The 21,961-nt window shown below is 58.4% G+C and overlaps 1 protein-coding gene across 1 annotated transcript in view; it reads right to left on the bottom strand.

Annotated features, from left to right (window-relative positions):
* Positions 1 to 21,082, bottom strand: part of GSE1 (Gse1 coiled-coil protein) — a 99,504-nt gene extending 78,422 nt beyond the window's left edge. Inside the window, exons 1-2 of the mRNA XM_080351996.1 lie at positions 20,062 to 21,082; positions 18,598 to 19,944 (exon numbers count right to left, since the gene is read on the bottom strand). Of these exons, the coding sequence (XP_080208122.1) occupies positions 18,598 to 19,944; positions 20,062 to 20,508 (1,794 nt within the window). The 5' untranslated portion in view covers positions 20,509 to 21,082. The remainder of the gene's footprint in view (positions 1 to 18,597; positions 19,945 to 20,061) is intronic.
* Between the last annotated feature and the right edge of the window lie 879 nt (positions 21,083 to 21,961).

Raw genomic sequence — 21,961 nt, 5'->3', positions numbered from 1 at the left:
GGCGGCGCCCAGCGTGGCCCCAGCGGGCAGGATGAGGCCAGCAGCCTCCAAAGCAAACCTGCCCACTCTCCTTTCAAGCTGCTGCAAAACACTGCGCCTTTGATTCTGCGGCCAGCGAGCTGGCTCAGGGCAAACAGTGATGCCCAGCCTGGCACCCTGCAAAATAACACCTCCCGGCCACCCGCACCAGCCGCCTGCATCCCCACCCTAGGGATGGGGAGGGTACATGCGAGACATCCCCTTGTGGAAGGCTCCTTGTTGCCATGCCAGAGGTTGCCACGGCAATGGGAAAGCGGGAATCTGGGTGGAAAAGGCGGGAGGGACGCGATCCTGCAGGGCTGCCGGGGCACAACGCCGTGCTGGGGCTCCCCCTCCAGAGCCTCAGTGTCCTAAGGGAAAATGGGTCAGGGTGCCATGGCACCACCCCCCATCCCCTCATCTTCTGCCCCAAGCGGGGAATAAGGATGCACCCACCCCCACACACACCCAGCCTGGTGGCCAGGTGCCTCTGTGTTCCCCCTCCCGCTGGCATCTCTCCCTCAGGGATCCCCAGCAAGAGGGGACAGCCCCAAAGCCTTAGGGACACATGGCACTCAGGGGTACACAGGGAAAGCCCCACTGGGCACCGTGTCCACGGGGCAAGACCCCAGCAGGGTCAGGGCTGCTTCTCAGCACTGCCGTGCCTCAGTTTCCCCACCCTGGGGAGCTGTGACCCTGGCAGCACTGGCTCCTGCCTCCATCCCGCACCTGGACCGGAGCATCCTCCCTCTGGGAGTAGCTGAGCCAATCCCCACTGCTCCCACAAACCGGCTGGGTGCTGAGGCACGAGGATGCTTGGCCACCCCTGAGCTTTTGGGGTGCCCCGTGCCCCACCACAGGATCCCCCCCGCCGCCACGTAGCAATTTCCATACATTAGAGATGCAAGGATCCATAGCTGGGAGCAGCCAGGTTCTGCCTTCCCTGTGCCAGCCCAGACAGCCCTCCCAGGGGACTAATACCGGCATGTAAATATTAGATACTTTTGTCTCCTCCGAGACCAATTACACAAATCGTGGCAGCTCCCGCAGGACTCTCTGCTTCTACTTACTGTATCATCATTAACAGCTTATTAGAGAACAGCTGCTCAAAGAAGGGGGAAAAAAAAATACAAAATCAGGAGGAGAGGCAAAAAGGAGAGGTGCGTATAGGAGGACAGGCTGGGAGGGGTGACCCCCACCCTGCCCCAGCGCTTGGGGACAAAAACACCCATCTCCACAGTGCCACTCGTGTGCCCAGCCCTCTTTGTAACCCCAGTGGTGGGATCAGTCCAAAAAAAACACGCTGGGACCCCCTGTGGGATTCTGGGGAGGTGCTGGGAAGGGGACAGAGGGATGGTCCCTGGGGGGCGCTGGGGACCTCCAGGGAAAGCAGGAGCCAGAGCAAAGCCAAAAAGCAGCCTGGCACTCCCCGACGGGAGGCATTTGGGGGCTGGACGGTCCCTTCATGCCTGGTGGGGGAGGTTATTCCTCAGCCTTTGGGTGTCTGTCACCTGCAGCACGTCCTCCCCGGGTGGCAGGAGGGGACAGGTCTTACGTGGGGGGCGGGCGTGGGACACTAGAGAGGCGGCTGGTGGCTGTGGGATGAACCCCTGCCTGGGGCAATGATGTCCAGTGGATGCTGCCTCATACCCCTACTCTGGGATGGGGACACATGAGGTTTGGGGTGAGCCCCGCCACCACAGCCCAGCCTTTCTGGGGGGGATACACTCACTAAGCATCATCAAAATGGACAGCTAATTGGGAGCCCCACCCTCCTCTCAGCCCTCCAGGGGTCAATCTGGCTGGGGTGTTTTTTGGGGTACCATGTCCCTCCACCCCTCCCAGCTCCTACAGCGCAATTAGGCAGCATCAATCACAGCCCTGACATCTACTAATGATGTCCCCTGCTGCCACCGAGGGCAGCTGGCATCCCCAGCAGGGTGACACTGGGTGTCACCCCAAGGTGGCAGCGGGCAGGTGGCCCGGCAGGTGGCCCAGCTGGATGCCGTGTCCCCAGGAGGATGCCACAACATGCTTCTGGTGCGCTCTAGCGTCAGCCAGCATTAATGCATTGCCGGCACCGCGCAGTGGCGCAAGGGGACACGCACACGTGTGGGGATGCCTGCCACAGCCACCAGACCCTCTTGCAGGATGGGGGTGGGGAACATGGCCACTAGCTGCACCTCCCCCCTGCATGGGTCGCTTTGCAGGGCTGATGTCCTACACCAGAGGGGGCAAATGTCCCATGTCCCATGTCGGGGCGGCAAAAGCGATGCAATTGCCCCACGTATGGGCAGATGCTTTAAAGGCAGCGGGGGAAACAGGGCTCCCCAGAGCTTTTGGGGGATGGTGCACAAGCGAGGAGGTAGCAGCTTCCCGTCTGATTGCTAATTATCCTCGTTATTTCGTGTCAGACACTTTATGAAGCACCAGAGTGATTTGCTCTTTCCCTGTAATTAGGCACGTCGCAATTACCATCTAATTCAAGTTCAAGCTCCACGTCCTCACGACCTTCCCGGCCTCGACACAATGTCCCTGCTTGTCTCTCCAGGGCTCCTCCGCGATGTCCCCCCCCAACCCCATGTGCTGGAGTGGAGGGGGTGCCGCGTCCCCGGCTGAGGACAGAGCAGGCCCACAGCCACCCCAACCTCCCCACTGAGCTAAACAGGATGCCAAAACCCCCAAGCCAGCTCTGGGGTTCCCTCCCCAGGGACAGGAAGGTGACAATCCCCAGCACAGCACTCCTGAGCATCCTTGAGCTCTCCAGGTTTTGGCCCAGCCACAGCAGAAGGGTGACCAGGGCTGAACCCCCAAATCCTGCCCAGGCACAGCTCTGGGTCAGCCGCCACCATGTTCCTGTTAGGGTCATTTTAGACCCCACAGGACATATTTAAGTGCTGCTGCCACATCCAGGTCCCACCCTCAGCTCCCATTCCCAGGGGGACAAGAGGACAGGAACAAGGAAACTACCCCAGCAAAGCTTTTTTTTTAGAAAAAAAAAAAAAAAAAGGAGAAAAAGAGAGCGCAGGAGCTCATGCAAGTGGCAGCTCTTGCAGCTTCCCAGCAGAGTGCTGGCGCGCTCTGGGGTTTCCTCTTCCCACCTGGCCCATGGCGTTTGCTCCAGGAAGAACCGTGGCTCCTTTCAGAGCATCCTCCCGGCACCCGCTCGCAAAATCACCGCCAGTGTCACCGCACTGTGCCAGGCTCCATGGCGGCACCGGAGTCACCGCGGCAGGCTGCCCTCCCTCTCCCAACAGCTAATTAATCCTTCTGCTCAGGCAAGAGCTCATTAGCACAGGGCTGCCCGGCACAGCCGCCCTTCCCGGCAAGGTCAGGGACAAGGGACCATCCAGCACCGATGCTGCTGCCACCACCACGCTCGGCCTCCCGCCCTCCTGGATGGCCTTTCCTGCAGGCTGGCAGTGTATTTTCAAGCTTATACTATAGGCAAAAAATTAAAGAAGAAAAAAAGGAAAAAAAGGGGAGGGGATGGAGAAAAGGCCCCCCCGAGTGTGAAGGAGAAGCGGCCAAGGAAAGCAGAGGAGTCAGCCAAGTGCCTCGCTCCGTGGCGGGCAGGGCGCGAGTGGGCCGCCCTGGAAATGGTTTGAATTTCCAAAACCGGAGGGAGAAGCCAAGAGCTGCCGAAGTTTCCCCACGCGCCAAGAGGGACAAAGGGCATCCCTGCACGGCAGGGGCATGGGCAGGCACCCGGTACCCCGGATCTCTCCAAATCCCGCTCACCCTCGCTGCCCCGGGATGCGCAGCACCAGGGGGACACGGCCCTGGGACCCCCCCGCTTCGACTCTAATTATAACCAGGGAGAGGAAGCGCGGTGGTGCCCGACGAAGGCGGGTGCCAGGTGGGGGCTGGCGGTGGACTCAACGGCTTGTCCCACATGGGGACGATGAGCAGCTGCAGATGGGACATGTGCCCACCGGGACAGCCCGGAGCAGAGCCTGGAGCCACCCGGCTCACCATCCCTTTGGGAATCTGCCCCCTTCAAGGGCCAAATCCATTGGAAAAACCCTGAAACCAGCACTCCGGAGGCTGCAGGATGCTCTGACATTGATCCCCACCACACGCCGGAGGGAAATCCCGATGCCCACCCCAGCTGCTGGCAGGGATGCGAGCATGCTGCACGGGTGGTCCAGCCCCTCAGCGTGATCCCCTGTCCCGAGGGGCAATGCTGCCCCCCAAAAAACAGATCCTGTCCCATAGGAAAGAAGAAAGGCCTGTGGGAGTTGGGGTGACAGCCATGGGAATGCCAGCAGCACAGCACCAACCCTCAGGTGGACTCTACCCCCGCCCCCCGCAGATTATAACCTTACACAGATTATAATCTTAAATTATAATCTTCAACAGACCCAAAACTCCATCTGCTTCACCCTGCCCAGTATAAACCCCCACCAGTTATGGGGGGAGCCCAGGTGCCAGCTTACATACTGAGGGGCGGGGAGGGGGGGGTAGGGGAAGAAAAAAAGCTGTGAGGTGAGCCCCCCAGCAAGGTACCGCCGTGTTCAGAGCAGGCAAGGAGACAATATTGGGACTATGCGGCCCCCTCGCCGCCAGATGTGTGTTAATAAGGCAGCTGCCCCCGGAGCTAATAAGGTCACTTACTGGCTCCAGCAAGACGAGAAAACAAGCAGGGGCTTGGCTGCGGTACAGCCGCACTTGGCACCCGCCGCACGCCGGCTTCCTGAATTCTTGCCGCTTCCAGAACAGCGCAACGGGGTAGAAAAAAGCAGATATAACCCCCCACACACATCCCCCCAAACAAAAGCCCCTGCAGCCCACATACCCCCCAGCATCCCTTCATCCCGGGGGCTGAGGGGTGGCTCCTGCACCCCACTGCAGGATGAGCTGCAGAGCTTGGAAATTCAGTACCCAGCACGTCCCTTGTGGTGCTGCCGGGGGGCCAGGACACCCCCAGCGGGTTGTCTTATTCCCTGGGGAAAACCTCCCGGGAAGGCGTCAGAGGTGTGGGGGTTCCTGCAGATTTTCCCAGCGCGGCAAGCAGAGCAGCAAGTCCCCCCCACATCCCCTCCCTCCCTCGCCTGCCCCGATCATGGCGCCTACAACTCCCTTTGTTTTAATATTATAAAGCGAGCCAGATGCCGGCTTTAATCCCCTCAGCTGGTGAGGATTTGCAAACACATTAGGAGGCAGAGCCGCTGCGCGCCGGCCCCTCCGCTGCTGCTCCCCAGCCCCACGGCACATCCCCGCACCCCATCTGCTGCTTCCGAAAGGGGATCCCGGCCCCTAATTGCCTTCTCATGTTGGGATTAGGAGCCAACAAGGTGTCCGACAAGGGGGACGCGGGTGTCCCCTGCCACTTTTGGTTGGGGAGCACGAGGAGGGCATTTTGCTTCCCTTGCCAAGCCCCCAATGGGGATTTTGGGGGATTTGCTTTGGGTGACACGACATCAGGATGATGGGCACAGCAGGGATGCTCATGGGGTACCCCAGGCATCCCTTCTGGTGCAGGATGATGGATAGCACATCTGTCCCAGCGGTATCACATCCTGGCTGCCAGACTGGAGCACAGGCTGGTTCTCCTGCATCCCCAGGATGTTTCAGGCAAATCCCTCTGGGTCCTTCCTGCAGCATTAACAGGGAAGGGACAGTCCTCCCCATCTCCACCGCTCTGCAATGCCCGAAGTTTGCAGCTGTGGCCGTTCCCCTGGGTTCCAGCCCAAAAGGCTGAGATTAAACAGGTACCAGCGGCATGAGCAAGAGGAGTCGCTCCCAAGTGTCGCATCCTGCAGGATCAGGAGCCAGAAGCGCATTTACCTTCCCGCCTATGTTGGGAATCACATTTATCCCAGGCAGCTGACAGCATCCAGGCTGGCTCCCCTGCACCCCAACCTCACACCTTCCCAAAGGCTGGGGGTTTCCCTCCAGGCTGGACTTTGGGAGGGGGACCAAAGAGCCCCCAGCCCTGCAGGGATCAAGTGTCCCCCCCCCAAAAAATGCTGCTCCCAGGGGGTCTCTGCATCCTGGGGAGGGAGGAACAATGCTGGGTCCCTGCGGGAGGTTTCTGCTCCAGCTTCCCCAAGGAAACAGCTCCAGGAACACACACAAAACCTTCCTGAGCTGCTGCAATCCCCATATTTGCACCGCAAGGGCAGTGGGGCTTTTAGAAGGTGTATTTTTTTTCCCCCTCACACCAGGATCTCCTACATACCACTTAGCAGCCAGGAGTTCAGAGGGAGCAGAGCTCAGTGCTTTAAAATGACGCCTCATTTGCCAAGAAATAATCCCAAGAAACAAAAAAAAAACCTAAGAAAAAAAAAAAAAGACCAAAAACCCAGACTCAGAAGATAATTAACTCCACAAAGCAGCAACCCTGAGTAGCTCAAATCTTTGCTGTAACTACCAAACCTCTTCTCCAAGGGCTTATTTCTCACTGTCTGCAATACAACGGCACCAGCACTCCAAGGCCTGGGGATTTTACTAGATTCTTCCCCAAAACGCCACCGGCAGATTTCCCGCCCCCCCAAACACACTTGGTTCACTGCCCTGGCTAGGCATGGTGGGGGGCCTAGACTCACATGAGATCCCCCCATCTCTAAGCAGGGTTGCAAGGGGGTCACTCTCCATCCCTATGCAGGGGCTGCAATAGGGATGTTGAGGATGCAGGACACCATCCCTGGCTGCCACAGGAGGCAGGTACAGGAGCTAGAAGCGGGGAAAAAAAGGATGCTGCCACCCCCAAGCACGCATCAGCACCCCCCAGCAAGGAAAGATCCACCTTTCATGCCCAACCTCACAGAGAAACAGCAAGAGAAAGCAGGGCAGCCCATATCTGTGGGTGCATTTCAGCCCACCCCATTCCCTCTCCCACCTTTGGGGCTTGGTGGAAGGGATGCTCCACCAGGAGCTGGCACAAGTAACCCTGGCAGCATCACCCCTTGTCCCCTCCTGCCACCCAACAGGGAGGGGAATAAAAGAAAGAAGAGCTGAGAAAAAGCATCACGGAGCCAGCCCTTCCCGCTGCCGCCCTCCCCGGCATCCCCCTTCCCCTCCCAACTGCGAAAAGCCAACGTCTCCCTGCGCCCCTCCAGCCAGGGGATGGGAATGTGGAAGCAATTGCACTTGGCAAGGCAGCAACAGTGAGTCAAAAACAGTTGTTTGGCTTGTCAGCCACCCAGGCCCTGCAGCACTCTTGTTTTCCTTTGCCTGCCTTAACCCCTTTCAGCCCTGGTCCCTCTCACCAGTAGGACCCACAGTCCCCAGTCCCAGTGCAGAGAGGGGTCAGGCACGGTAAAAAGCCTCGTCCCACCACCCTGCTTCTAGAAACGGGACGAGGAACAATTCTCTGGCGTGAAAATCCACAGCAAGAAGGTTCAGAAGCCGTGCGCCGAACTGCCGCAGTGCCGGGAGGTGCATGGGGCTGGCACGGGACAAAGGGGACATTCTGGGGCCACCGAGGGGCAGGATGCGCAGTGCTCCCAGAGCATCCCGCTTGTTCATCTCAGTAGATGCAGAGAAGTCCTTGCCCCTGCTATGCAGAGCATCCGAGATGCCCCTTGGCACAGCACGGGGACATGGCCACGTGTGCTGGGGACCCTGTGTGGCCCTGGGGTAGCTGGACCCCCTGCACAGAACCAGCCTGGTGGCACAGAGCTATTTAAAGTCCCAAGCACAGTCTCCCCCATCCCATTTATGACAGTTTAGCACATCCCAGGCTGCTTCCCACAGGCCGTTTCGACGCCAGCCACGGGGCCAGGAACATGTCCAGAGCCACCATGTGCTGCATCGGGGTCTCTCCTCTGTCCCCAGGTCACCCCTCACATCCCAAGATTGGACCCGGTCCAACCACTCAGTATCCCCCCCCGATCCAGCAGCATCACACACTGCCGGGACCCGCTGATTTAGAGTAGGGTGTGGGGACACTGGGAGCCCTCCCCATCATGGAAGGTCAGCCACACAGGTCAGCATATCCCCCTCAGACTCCTACTCCTCTATTCCCCCCCAGCACCACATCCCAAATTGGACCTGGAAAAGGAGATGAGGAGGGAGCTCAGGGAAGCAGCTGCTCTCTCTATTCATTGAGGGGGCCCTCCCTGCACCCCTATGATACAACACAGCCAGGGCAAGGGGGTGGATGGGGAAGAGTTAAACCCTCCCGAGCAAGTCTACGGGAGGAAAAGTAGAGGGAAAAGACAAAGCGAGATGCTGGAGCCAAGAGATGAAGGCAAGGATGCGATAAGAGGGGGAGCCGGGGTGTGTGCGCTGGAGCGAGGGAGAGGGGAGGAGGAGAGGTGGGTGATGACCAAAGTCATTGAACATTTTTTGGCACGCCTACCCCCCGAGTATCCTGGCCGTTGGCCCAGCTCGGAGCTGAACTTAAACAAACTCCTGTTGCAGCCATCTGCTTGATTTTAAAATAAATCAAACAATCTGTTGAGCCGTGGGTGATCAAATTTCCATCTGTGCGGACGCCTGCTCGCCTCCTCGGAGCCTCCGCTTGCCTCTACCAGCCAAACACTCCTGGCAGCATGTGGCCTCCCTAATTCCTCCAGGAAAGGGAGAAACCGGACCTCCCCCCCCGCACCCTGGCCCCCTCCCAGCCCTTCCCCGCCACCCTCCTAACTCAAACCAAGTGCTATTTTTACAGCCACCCACCAGAAACATACGCCGGGTTTAAACAGGAGGAAAACAGGGCTGAGGGGTGAGAACCCAAGAGGTCTCGAGCTTCTCCATCACTGTCCATGCTGGGGGGATTCCTTATCCCGTCCCTATCCATCCCAGGGGTATGAGGGAATGAAAAGGAAAAGGGCGGCAGCTGCCAGCAGCGGGACCCTGACTGCCCCAGCACCAGGGACCGCGGCACCAAGGCCACGGATGAGCCAGGAATAGCAGCTGTGAGGCCAGCACCACACAGCTGTCCCCAGGATGGGGACAACAGGCACACGTCACCTCAGGTCCCTGGGGGTGTCCAGCCCCTGAACCATCCTGCCTTCAATCCCACCCAAAATCAACCTGTCCTGATGGTTTCCCTTCTCCTCTGGGAGCTGGAAACCCAAGGGGTGGCAGCACCTCTTGCATATTTAGACACTCACCCTGAGGTCCCCAAAGTGCCAAAAGAGGGGTAGCATCTCCCTCTTCTACTGTCTCTTTGGGTGCTGCAAGACCCCAGCTGCACCCCAGCCACTGGCTCCACATCTGAGACCCACGAGGAAGACAGCACCCATGATATCCACAGCCCCAAATGCCCTCTGATCAGCCGAGCCGGTCCTTTCTCCAAACTAGGGTCAAACCTACACTGGCATCACCCAGGCTTCACCCTCCTCCCCCTCCGAGCACAGGGCACCAGGTGTGGGACCAGTACAGCCAGAAATGCAGCAGCAAGTTGGGGGGAACACAGCGAGGGACAAAGAGGCAAGCAAAGAGGGAGAGAAGTGTTGTGCATGAAGGAAAAGCAAGTACAATAAAAGGACAGAGTGGGGTTCAGGCTCGCTGGACCCCAGCAGCTCAGGTGCAGGAAGGTCAGGATGCTGAGAGCAAGGGTTGCCCTTGCGCAGGGAGGAAGGACATGAGATAGAACCACAGAATCATTTGGGTTGGAAGAGACCCTCAAGATCATCGAGTCCAACCTCAGACACAGCAGGATTTACTCCTTCTCAAGGGCTGCAAATATCGGGGTGATGTGCTGCTAAAGGTCCCCATGGCACAGAGATGAGTAAGCAGCAGTGAGGAAGAGGAGGTGCCTGGGCTCTGGGGACACAGGATCAGGCCCAAGGAGAACAAGGATGGAGGATTCACAAGAAAAATGTGGCTGGAATAAAGAAGCGATGCAGCAGCTGGTGTGACCCCAGTGCACCCCTAAGCCACCAATCTTGATGACAGCCCCATGGAAAAACCTGCTCCGGGGGAGTCTCTGTCCCCCAGTGGCTGCTCAGGAGGTGGCTGAGATAGAGGGATCCCCCAAAAAATGTCCCACTGTGCTGCATGGAGACAGAGCAGCTCTGCAGCAGCTGCACGGAGTAAAATCTGGGCACGGTCCTGACAGGATACACCGTGGGGAGCAGGTTACATGCACAAGCAACAGAGGAAAAGGCTGCGGGGGGAAATAAAAGAAAAACACAAACCACCAAACCCCTTTTTGGAAGAGGAAAGGACTGACAAGACCTGGCTGAGAAGGAGGAGAAAGCCCAGATTTCCCAGTTACTGTGCAGATGTTCTGGACTGAAAACAGAAAACGACAGGAGCGAATTCATCTCCCACTCCAGAGCCGCCGCAGCCGGGGCATCTGGACTCTGTCTGCAGGCAGGAGAGGCGGCTTCACCCTGGCTCCCCAGGGAGCCCTCAGCACCGGGGACAGCCCGAGTCCCCCGGGGTGTCACCCACCCCCGGGAGGCAGGGTGGCAGCGGCAGCCAGGGCATCGTCCCCATGCCAGGTTGACCTTGGCACCGTCACCTCCCGGGAAAACTGAAGGGCCCTTGTCTGCACTGTGTTTTCACTTCGGGATAACTCATGCTGCCTGCTCAGAGGAGGGGGGAGAAGGGATGGAGAGAGGAAAATGCAGCTGTTTGAGCAGTGAAGACAAGGAGGGAGGGCAGGAGACATACATACATAAATATATATATATATATTTATTCCTGGCCAGGGTAATAACTGAAATCACTAGCACTTGATCATCACTCGATGAAAAGCTTCACGGCCGACTGAAGTCAGCCCGCTCCCAGAAACACACTGCGAGGCAGATGGGAGGTGACGGTGGCAATTTGCTGCTTGTCCCCACACCCCACGTGGGCCCCCGAGACGCCTTGCGCAGCTGGCCGTCCATCCGTCTGTCTGCCCTGCTGAGGCTGCAAACCACAGAGAGATGCTGACGCCTTGGCTGTCACCAAAATGTTCCCGGCTCCGAGGTCCCTGTCAGTGACCGCAATGTCCTCAGGCAGCTCCCTAGGGACAAAGGTGGCTGCTGGTGGCCCCCGGGAGCTGCCAGCTCATGCGCTCCCCCCTTCTGAGGAAGTTAAAGCTTGGAGGGAACAATTAAAACCATTTTTGAAGGTAAATGGGGGAAAACCACCCCACACAAGGTGTGTGCCATGGGTGCAGAATGTCCCACGTGGGCTCCAACTGGCAAGATGTCCCCACAACGGAAGTCCCCAGCCCCAAAAGCAGCAGGTGCCAGGGACACAGCGGGTGCCGGCATGCCAGGACACAGACCTGAGCGGGGTCATGGTGGGAAGGGAGACGTGGGAACAGCCCTGTCTCTGTGCTAAATCAGCCCTTGGCATCAGCCCTGGCTGGAAACCGGCACCGCGCTCCTGTCCTCTGACCACAGCAAGCAGCTGCCTGTCCCCATGGCAAAGGGGGTGGACACTCCTGCCTGAAGTGTCCTCACAACTCATCTCCCACTAATGATCTTCCCTTGCATCCCAGCTGGGTCTCAGCCTTGTTTTAGCTCTAAAGTCGAAGGCAAAATTCACTGTGAGAGCATGAGGTGCAAACTGGTCCCTGCAAACTCTCCTGTGCCATCTGCATCCCTCACAGGGGGTGTGGGACCCTCCCCACACACCCCCAAAACCCAGCACTCCACTGCTCACCCCTGACACCCCCAGCAGCACCCAGCTCTCCCAGGTACCAGGGCAAGCGATGCCATGGCCGCACTGCCAAAATCTGATGGGAAGCGGCAGCACTGGGGCAGACAATGATTCCCTGACTTTGTACGCACGGGCTTGAATAATCCCCCGCTAAATCCCACAGCGGGTCCCTGCTGCAACCAGGAATGGCCCACCCAGCACCAGTGCTTGTATTTAACACCAAAACACAGCGTCTCAGCCATTCCCCAGCTGGATGGAGCTCAGACACCTGTGGTAGGACAGCACCAACACCTCCAGCTCTGTTTTGCACGTGCGGCCAGCGTGCAACACAGCCGTGGCACTCACCCTGCCCCGGCACAGGTCACAGCACGTTCGGCACAGGCACCATGCCGCAGGCAGGCAGGTTGGAGGATGAAAACCAGGGCAGCTGCTGCTTCGAGGACGTCAGCTCCACGGGTAAACAGATGACTTCAGTCTCCCGAGAGCTACTAAAGCCCAGCAGCACTTGCACTAACATGGAAGGGAGGAGGAAAATAAGGACAATAAAGAGGGAAAAGCAGTGTCACACTCATGCCAAGCTGCAAAGTGCACCCAGGTAATGTTCTCCTCCTCCCAGCCCAGCCAAAACTTCCTCCTGAAACAAGAGCTGGAGCCACCCTCTTCCTCCCCACTCCGCTACTGAACATCCATGGAGGGAAAAAAGTCCTGCCAAAGCCAGGCCAGCTGCACCGGGCTGTTTATCCAGCACGGCTCGCGTGTGCCGGGGTGGCTGGAGGCGGGGGAGATGCCAGGGGGGCTACCAGCACCATGCTGGAGCAGCTGCTCACCCAGCAGCAGGGGCAAACCACAACCTGCCTGTGGCAGCCCAGGCTGGCAGCAGGGCGCTGGCATCCCCCCCGCGGCACGGGGAGAGGAACCAGGCTCTGACGGCCAGCGGGGAGCAATGCCTTTTGCAAACGGGGGTGCAAGCAAGGAGCAGCACCACACCAGCACCTATCAATGAGCGATGCAAGGAACCAAGGCATGCTCAAGGTGATGCTGCCACCTGCCTTGGGGACTGGGGGACCAAGAGGTGTCAGAGCCCTGGGCCAGGGAGGATTGAGATGCTAGAAGGTCTCTCATCGCCAGCTGCTCAGGGCAGAGGAAGGACCTGCACAGCTGGGAACCTGCAACGCTCCGACGGCTCCTCCTCAAGCTCCCCACACACCGGGATGCTCCTGCCTCACCATCCTCCCAGATTTGCCCCTTCAAGCCCTGAGACCTGGCAGTGTCCTCCCCGACACATCAGGACATTTCCACCCCAGGACTCCAGCCTGTGGTACTGGCTTTTAGCTGCAGGGAGGAAGGGCAACACCTGGCCAGATGCTGTCCAGCAGCATGGGACCAGTGGGAGCTGTTTGGGAGCCTCAAAGAGCAACCTGGTCTGAGCAGCATATGCCAAAGGTGCTGAAGGGAGCAAACAGAGCCCCCACCACCCCAAACCAGCATGGGAACAGTCCCAGTGCACCCATTACAAACCAGCTCTGTGCCCAAGTGGTCCCTAAAACCTCACAAGTCCCCAAAGCCTGTGCAGGAGATGGAGACATCTCCTTAGCCCCAGCTCAGCCCCCGAGAGCGATGACATCGGGGTGTTGGCAGAGGACCCGGCTGACATGCTGGGGCGCACGGTGAGGTGAAAAGCCAACTCCTGTCATGACCCATGTAGATGCAAAACCCGCGCTGCCCCTGCGCAAGGTTCCTCCTCACTGGGAAGCAGCTGAAGAGCATCCCGGGCTGCCCTCTGTGACCGCGCTGCTTGGATGGCTGAGACAGGCCAAGTGTCTGGCCAAAACATCTGTCTGTTCGTAACATCTGTCTGTCCAAAACAGCCAGAGCTGTCCTTCTACCCCGTCTCCTGACTTGGCCAGAGCTTCGCACGAGGCGCAGACGGGGAGGCTGCTGCAAGATGCTCCAGCAGTTGCGAAAGTATTTTCATCACGGGTGACAAGAGCAGGGCTGGTTCCTCTCCCAGGGGGACTGCAGGGGATATTTTTGGGGGTGCAGGTAGGGTTTCCCAGGCAGCACACGCTTCAGACCAACGTTTCTGGCAGGCACCTGCAGAAGAGGAGCAGCGCTCAGGCTGCCAGTGCTCTGCTCCTGCTTTTGGGACAGGCAGAGAGAAGGCGAGAGGTGGCGGGGAGAGAGATAAAAAATAAATATATAGCAGCCAGCTGGTGAGCTGTGGAGTCAGCACAAGGTCTGGAGGACAGGGCGGCTGGTATTTTGGACAGCTGGGACAGCAAGGTCAGCCTGGCCAAAGCAAAAGGCCCCTTTGCTGTCCCCCCCGCTGCAGTTGAAGGACACGCACCCCCAGCTGGAGACCCTAGGAGGAGACAAACCACCAGCCCCTGGGGTGACTCTGAAACAACCTCAGCAGCGGGTAAGGACAAAGAGGGACGGAGGGGAACAGGGTTTTTTTGGCACATACCAAACCTGCCCTGACCTCATCGGCAGGAAAAAGCAAGTGGCACATTTTCCTCATGTTGTTTCTTTGTCGGCCATCTGGGAACACGATCCCGCGGGAGGCCATGCCCCAAGACATGAAGTCATATCACGATTATATTTGCCACCTCCGTGCTGCGACTGAGAGCTCATCCGAAAAACGCCAGACCCGGATGGTGTTAGCCCCAACAAGAGCCGCAGAGGAAGCTGCTTTGCTGAAAAGCAACGTGAGCCTTGCTAAAAACATCTTTACATAGGCATATGCTGCAAACAAACCAGGTTTAACCCAATAAAGTTGGCTTAAAATACCTTGGCCTGATTTTGCTCTGTATCTACTAGAATTAGTGATGGCAAAAATTGGCATGAGCACAGAAAAACCCACCAAAGCCAACAAACAATGGGGATGAGTGAGACCAGCTCTGCTCCTCCCATATGTTTAAGGGATGAGCAGAACCCAACGCAGCCCGTGTCACACCTCTGCAGCCCCCAGCCCAGGCTGGGGACACGCTGAAGAGCCACCAGCTTGGCAGAGCAGGTATGACCACTCAAAAATACTGCCACAAGGTTTTGGGTTTACTTCAAAATTAATAAGAGGTGCAAACAAGCCAGAGGTCTTGCCTGCTCTGCCATGACCTGGGACGCTTCCCGCACAGGTTTCTTGTTTCTCGTGCTGGGATACATCCGAATATCCATACCCTCGGCTGGAATTCAGTCCGGTGCAATGCAAGAGGAGGGTCAGACACCAGCCTCCTGGGTTTGCTTTCGTGCCATCCAGGAGTTTCTGCTGTTCAGCATCAGCGGGACAAAGGTCAGGCGAGAACACAAGAACTCTCTGACATTTGCCAAAAAACCTTTTTTGAAAAAGCCACAAAGAAAATGCCCACCAACAGCTGTATGCTCGACACAGTGTGCTGGAAATGCAGCATGAACTCTGGAGCTCGTAACCTGAAAAAAAGGGGTCAAATCCCCAGCTGAGCTCACAACACCACTGCCAAACAATAAATGCAGCAAACTCAGCCCCACAAGCCTCACTGTGCTATAAGAAACAGCCCCGTGCAACAAGACCCCAGTGTCACTTGCAGAGCAGGAATAGGACACGGAAAACACCAACCGATGCTCAAAAAACGGCCTGAGGACACAGCAGCGAGCTCTGGGTGCTCCCACAGAGCAGGACGGCATCAGCTGCTGATCTTGCACGGTTCCACACAACACCCAAAGGAAACCCGAACAGCTCTGCTCAAGTTATGGCGGGATTTGAGAGCTTTCCAGAAAGCTGAATGTGTGTGCAAAGAGTTGCATGCAGAGAAAAAAATAAAAGAAACAAAAAAACCCAACAACAATGGAGCTTACTTTTACAGGTACATAACGAAAAAGTGGTATCAGGCGAAGATGGGAAAAGTTGGAAAGGCAGGGGAAGCTTTTCCCAGGGTTGGTAGAGGGAAAGTATCAGCGCCAGCACAGAAAACCCCAGCCAGGTCAAACACCAGCAGCCTTTGACCCGGGACCGCGGGTGACACATCGCTTTGCCCCTTTAGAGAGGGCACAAGGGCTTGAGGGGCAGCTTCAGAAGCCTCTCCAGCAGGCATGACCAGGGACACAGGTCAGCATCGCCTCTGGACACCGGCCAAGCCTGGGTGTTTTATGGTTTATTCAAAGCCACCGGCCCCAACACCTGCTCTGCTCACAGCAGCCACCTGTCCCAGGGAGCCAGCTCCTCCGGGGCCTCAGCAGGGGGATACACAGGGGATTTTTCCAGATCTGAAGAACAAGACATCAGCACAGCCACCCCGAACCAATGCCCTGCACTAATGAGTGCATAAATCCACACAGGTCTCCTTGCAAGGGGCACAGCTGGAAAGAGTACATGTTCTCACAGCACACATCTGCACAGCTTGGAGAGAACCAACAACCCAAAGCCACCCCATAAAAGCCAAAACCAGCAGGATTTCTGCAGCTTACCTCCAGGAAACCCTCCTGCAGCAGACAGGACCACAAGCACCACCAGCCCTCCATGGAGCATCACCCACAGCACAGGCACCACCCCACCCAAAATACAGGAGCCTCAGCCCTTCTGATGAGCCTCAGGTGTGAGGTTCCCTCGTTAGCACCTCTAAGCTGTAACAGAGACAACCTGAGCCCCACACTGCTAAGAGAGAGGCGTGGGGGTGTTTGCTGGCATTTTGTGCATTTGCTTAGTGTCCCCAACTTTAAGCCACCTGGGTCAAACCCCTATGGGCAGGACAGTAACAAACCACATGTAGGGGGTGTCAGTCCTGGGTGTGTGGAAAAAAACATGCATTAAAAAAACGAAGTTGCAGAGCTGCACAGAGGAATAGGGAGATGGTTTTAACCCCTCGGGCTCATTCCCTTCTGCCTGGTCCCATCTGAATGGGGACCCGGGTGTCACACAAAGGCCAAAGGCTCATCTGGGTGACTTCCAGCAAGCAGTGTGGCTGAATGAGGGTACAGTTAAATTAGCCAAGCACCCTATCCAAGCATTAAACCATGTTTTAAATAACCTTGATGTCTCTGAAATCTCAGCCCAATGAAAAGTGTGTGGAAACAGGTATGAAGAAGGCAAGGGGACCTTCTGGCCAGAGAGTCACCACCAGGACAGAGCAAAATGAAATGGTCCCTCGACCAGCCGTGTCCTCTTAGGCAGCTCAGCCTTGCCTCCTGCCATCCTGCCCCTTGTAGTAGCCCCTTAATTTGCTCATTAGCAAACCCGGGAACAAGAGGGAGGAACTGAATAGCATCCCTTCCCTAGGACACCCTCCGCGTCCTCCTCCTCCCCCTCTGCCTTTCATAGCCCCACACAAAAGCTTTTCAGAGCTGCTGGGGTCGGAGACGGGGTTGCAGGCAAGAGCCCAAGTGGGAGTTTGGGGCTGGGGCCAGCAGGAACGAGGACTGGCGCGTCTGAGAAATGCCGGGCTCGGGGCGGGCACTAACAAATGCCACGGGAAGAACTCCCAAGTCCCCAACACTGGCATCCACATCAGGACAAAATTGCTGTCCGTAATATCCCCATGATATGGCCTGGGGACACTCACGGGGCAGAGGCATGAAACACCAGCTGGGTACATGTGGATGCCACCCCATCACCAGCTGCGCCCACCCGGGCTCTGCTGGAGCATCACCCCAGCATCACTCCCCGGGATGATCATCCCGCTCCTCCACGGCCACCGGCCAGCACCCTGCAAATACCAAGAGACAAGGGGATGGACAGACAGACAGCATGGCCGTGACCACATGGGCATCATAACCCATGCAGCCCTGCACCACCTCTAGCATCCAGAAAGTCTCCACCACCTCCGCATGTGGCAAGTTGTGCTGGCTGGAAGCAGAGTCCCATGGGGGTGAGCACAACAATAAATCATCTGCATCCATAAACGACCTGAAATTATGTTGGGACCGCCCAACTTGGGGAAAATTGCCTGAAAGCAACGGCTTCTGGTGGATTCTCATTGCCAGTGCCAGCACAATCTCCTGCACTGTCCTGGCACTCTGTGCCGGTACCATGCACCGACCCTCCGGTGCGTGCAGCTCCTGGCCGGTGGTTTTCCAAGCACTGTTCCCCCAGCTCAGGAACCAGCACGGCTGAATGGAAAAATCATATTTGTAACCAGCCAAGAGAGAGCAAGCGGAGAGAAAAGGAGCGCTGTCTTGGAAGGGCTGGTTTACATTTCTAAAGAAAATGCCAGCGCTTCGGAGAGCCACAGGGTTCTGGCTACGAACAGAGCTGAAGAGCTTTGAAAATGAACTCGGAGATTGAGGATGCTGGCATTTCACAGAACCCAGCCTGGGGCCTGGTTTGCAGACACAGAGCAGCAGCTCTCCGGCATGCTCCTGCAAGCTAGAAATTTGAGGGTAAAAGCAGTAATTTCCCTATCCCACAAGAAAGGCAAGTGTGAGACTAGGAAACCTTTGCTCTGCCATGTTACTTTTTAGGTGGCATCCCCGAAGCACCCTGCGTAACCCCAGCAGAAGGGGCAGAAAAGAGCAACCAGGGAAACCAGCAGGACCTGGGCAATGACACCCGTGACACCCACTCCAGGACTGTGGGGTTTGGGGGGTGCAGGAGGGGTGATGCCTGGGGGTCCCTTGCTGCAGGATAACTAGAGCAGTGCAGGTGGGGGGCACTCAGCCACAAAACCTCAATTCCCCAGCTGCAGGATGGGCTGGAATTTCTCCAAGGGGAAACCCTTTGATTAAGGCGCCTTATAAAACCAGAGATAACTTTGCAAGTTTCCTACAGTGGTGAGTTTCCAGGGCTGTGAGCGAGTGGACACCAACAACACAGAAACATGCCTCTGCAACAGGACAGGTCTTGGCTGTCACCATCTCTTGGAAGCTCCTTCACAGCTTGACAGCTCCGAAAGTTCATTGTTAAAGGCACCCCATCTATCAGCATTCGCCCCCAGGGACCAGAGCATCCATCTGTGTCACCGCTCTACATCCTATGTCACCGCTCTACATCCTCCTCGATGCCAGAAGCGGGGAAACGCCAGGAGGGGAGGGATGGGGTGCAGGTCATCGCCTTACCTTGGAGATGTGAGCCGAGGGTGCTGCGGCCAGCAGCTCTGGCGGGGTCATGCTCTTGCCTGCCAGTACCACAGCACCGCACTCGGCACAGGCGCCGATGGTCAGCTGCTTCCCATCATCCACCAGCAAGCTGTTGGCCACGCGGAGGGTGTAGAGGAAGATGGGGAGCCTGGCCACTTGAACCGCTTTTAATCCAAGGCATCGCTTCTTCTCCTGCCGGCAGAAGAAGCAGACGAAGGTCTCCACTTTGTACTGGCGGGACCAGGCGCTGCTGGGGTGGTGGGAGTTCCTGCCCTCATGCTGCAGCCACTGCCCCAGCAGGTCATGGTAGCAGAGGACACATGTGGCCACCAGCCCGGTTGAGTCGGCCGGTCTGGCCCGCGGGGCAGGTGGGTAGACAGTCAGGAAGGGGAAAAATGGCTCCTTCTCCCCAAATCGCCCTGGCGGGTTGACATTGAGCTGGAACTCTTTGCCAGCTCCCAGCTCAGCCCCACAGATGTAGCAGACAGAGATGGGACCGGGTTTGATGGTGGGGTGGCTGGCCAGGCCACCAGGGTCACCGGCAGAGAAGACCTGGTGGTACCTCCCCAGGAAGCTCTGCACAGATGTGATGAGCTCCTCGTTGTGGCAGGCCCTGTACATGGCCCACAGGTCCTGCAAGACCCCAAAACACTTGCGGCAGCTGCTCACCTCCCAGTGTTTGTTCAGCCCCTTGGCGCTGGGCGGGCAAGGCAGGAGGCTGAGGAAGGGGAAATGCATGGTGCTCTTGGCGTTGCCATTGGTGATCTTGGCCGCCACTGGCCTTGCCTCCTTGCCGCACTCCTCCCCGCAGAGGTAACAAGCCTCAGGTGCCGACAGGACACTCACCCCGTCCTCCTTCAGCCCTCTCCTGCCCTTGGCGGGCATGGCCCCAGTGTTGAGGGGCACCACGTAGAGCCGCTGGAGCACGGGGACGTTGGCCAACTCGAAGCTTTGCCACTGTTGCATGAGGGAGGCGAAGCAGCAGGGACACACCAGGGTGCTGCCGGTGGGCGAGAGCGGCTGGGCGCCCGGTGGAGGGCTGTGCAGCCAGAGGAAGGGGAAGAAGGGTGCTGGGGAGGTCTTCTCCTGCTTCTGCACGTGGACTCGGTGGTGGGTGGTGGGTGACAAGGGGCTGCCGCAGATGTAGCAGACGGTACCCGATGCCCAAGTGGGCCGCTCGCTGCCTTCCTCCTCCTCGCTGGTGATGTTGATCTCGCTGTCCTCCGAGGAGCAGCACGGTGGCCCCCGCTTGCACCCCGCCGCCGGGGGGGTCCGCGCCGCGCTGCCCGCCCCCTCGGCCTCCGAGAGGGGCTCCGCGTCGGAAAGCTCGGAGAGGTCAGAGCCGGCTGCCGGCCCTTCCTCCTCCTCGTCTTCCTCCTCCTCCTCCTCTTCCTCCTGGCCGGCGGGGCGGCGCGGCGGCCCGGCGGGGTCCCAGCCCGTCGCCCCCCGCCGCAGCCCGGCTCCCCCCGCCGCCGCCGCCGCTGCCTCGCACTGATGGGGCCGCTTCAGCCAGTACATGCGCTTCTCCACCGGCGTGCGGCTGCGCTCGAAGGAGTCCCACTGCTCGCCCAGGAAACAGCGGCAGACGGCGCAGACCAAGGCGCAACCCTCTGCCGAGACGGCGCGGGCACCGGGGGCCGGTTCCTGATGCTGGAGGAATGGAAAGAAGGGTCGGTGATCGCGGGGGGGTCGGACTTGAAGCTTTAGCTCTTTGCCGCGGCTGATGCCGCCGCCGCAGATGAAGCAGCAAAGCGGAGGAGCCGGGGGTTGGGGAGCCCCGGGGCCACCCGCCGCCGCTACCGCCGCTTCGCCGGCCGCCAGCGCGGCCATCAGCCGCTGTTTGCGGGAGAGAAGCGGCGCCGCCGCCGCCCCCGGCCCCGCCGCGCTCATCGCCGCCCCCGGCTCATCCCGCGGCTCCGCCGGACACGCAGGCTCGGGGGGCGGGTTTGCGGAGCGCTTCCCCCCCCCCTTACACACCACCCCTCCCGCTGCCGCCCGCCTCCTCCCGCCGTGGAGAAGGCAATGAGAAAGAAAAAAAAAATAAAAACAAAACAACAACAGGGGAAAAAAACCAAAACAACCAACGGAATAAAAGTTCGGTGCGAAAAGTTTGGGTCCCGCTGGCGGCGCGGAGGAAGGGCGGCTGCCCGCCGCCTCCCGGCCCCGGCGCCCCCGGCCCGGCTCCTCCCCGGCCCCCCCGCCGCGACCTGCCCGCCAGGGGGGAGCCAGCGGGAGGAGTGAGCCGCCGCCGCTGCCGCCCCCCCCCCCGCCCGCCCGCCCGCCGCCAGCCCGGCTCCGAGCCGCGGGCAGCCGCCGCGGGGGGTGCAGAGGGACCCCACAGGGGGGGCGGTATTTACAAACCCACCCCACCGAGGGGGATTATAACGCACTCCCCCCCTCCGGACGCCACGGCCTCTTGTGCAGCTGCCCCCTTCCCAAAAGCAGCGTGGAAAGGCACCGGGCACGGATCCCACGGCGCTTTGCCGAAAGCACTTGGCCACGTCCTTGCCCTTACCAGCGCTGCCCACCAGCCATTAACTCAGTGTCCTGACCAGCCATCAGTCCCCGAATAATTTATTTCACATTTTCAAAGTCTTGCTGCTGTTCCAGTTCAATACCAGATTCTATTTCCCGCTCGGTCCTAAAATGCTGCATCGCTTTGCCACTCACTGGTAAATAGCTGATGTGTTCCCAGCTGGAGTTGGCCGCATTTCAGCGACGCATGCAATAATCCCGGTATATCCTTACCTGCCTTGCAGCCTGCGATAAGATTTAATGCTTGTTAAGCACTTTGCTGTCCTTGGACAATAAGCACTGTGGAAGTGCAAACTGTACTGAGGTCCAGCCACAATTAAACCTGACTTATTAATCGCCTGAGCATCTAGTCAGCATACCCACTAGCTCGGCACAGCTCTCCCGATAAAAAAAAACCCATATATTAGCACCTGTAAGGATATTTTTCAAGCAGTCATTTTAGGAGGAAGCCTGCTCCCGGCAGTGCTGTTGAGTTTGAGTTCATGGCAAGTCACTGCAACGTCCCCAGTCCTGTCCTTGCAAAGCCCTGAGCCTGTCCTGCTGATGGAGGGTGCTGGGCAGGATCAAACCCAGAGAGGCAAGCTCAGTAATTGTGATAGGACATGGGGACAGAGGGACAGGCAGGACCACAGGATGAACACCCAAGCCACGCGTCAGGACACCCGGCTGATGCAGAGAAGCCACATTGTCCCCCCCACTCCTCGTCACCCCTCAGCCTCAGGGCACCCCACCTGCATTCCCCTTGGGTTGGCCATCCCCTGATGTCATCTCCCACCCCGACCGCCAGTGATGGACTCCTGTGCTCCCC

Source organism: Nesoenas mayeri (genome assembly GCF_963082525.1).
Source record: "Nesoenas mayeri genome assembly, chromosome: 12".
Taxonomy (NCBI): Eukaryota; Metazoa; Chordata; class Aves; order Columbiformes; family Columbidae; genus Nesoenas; species Nesoenas mayeri.
Note: the sequence above shows the minus strand (reverse complement) of the source record. Positions and strands in the feature narration are given on the sequence as shown.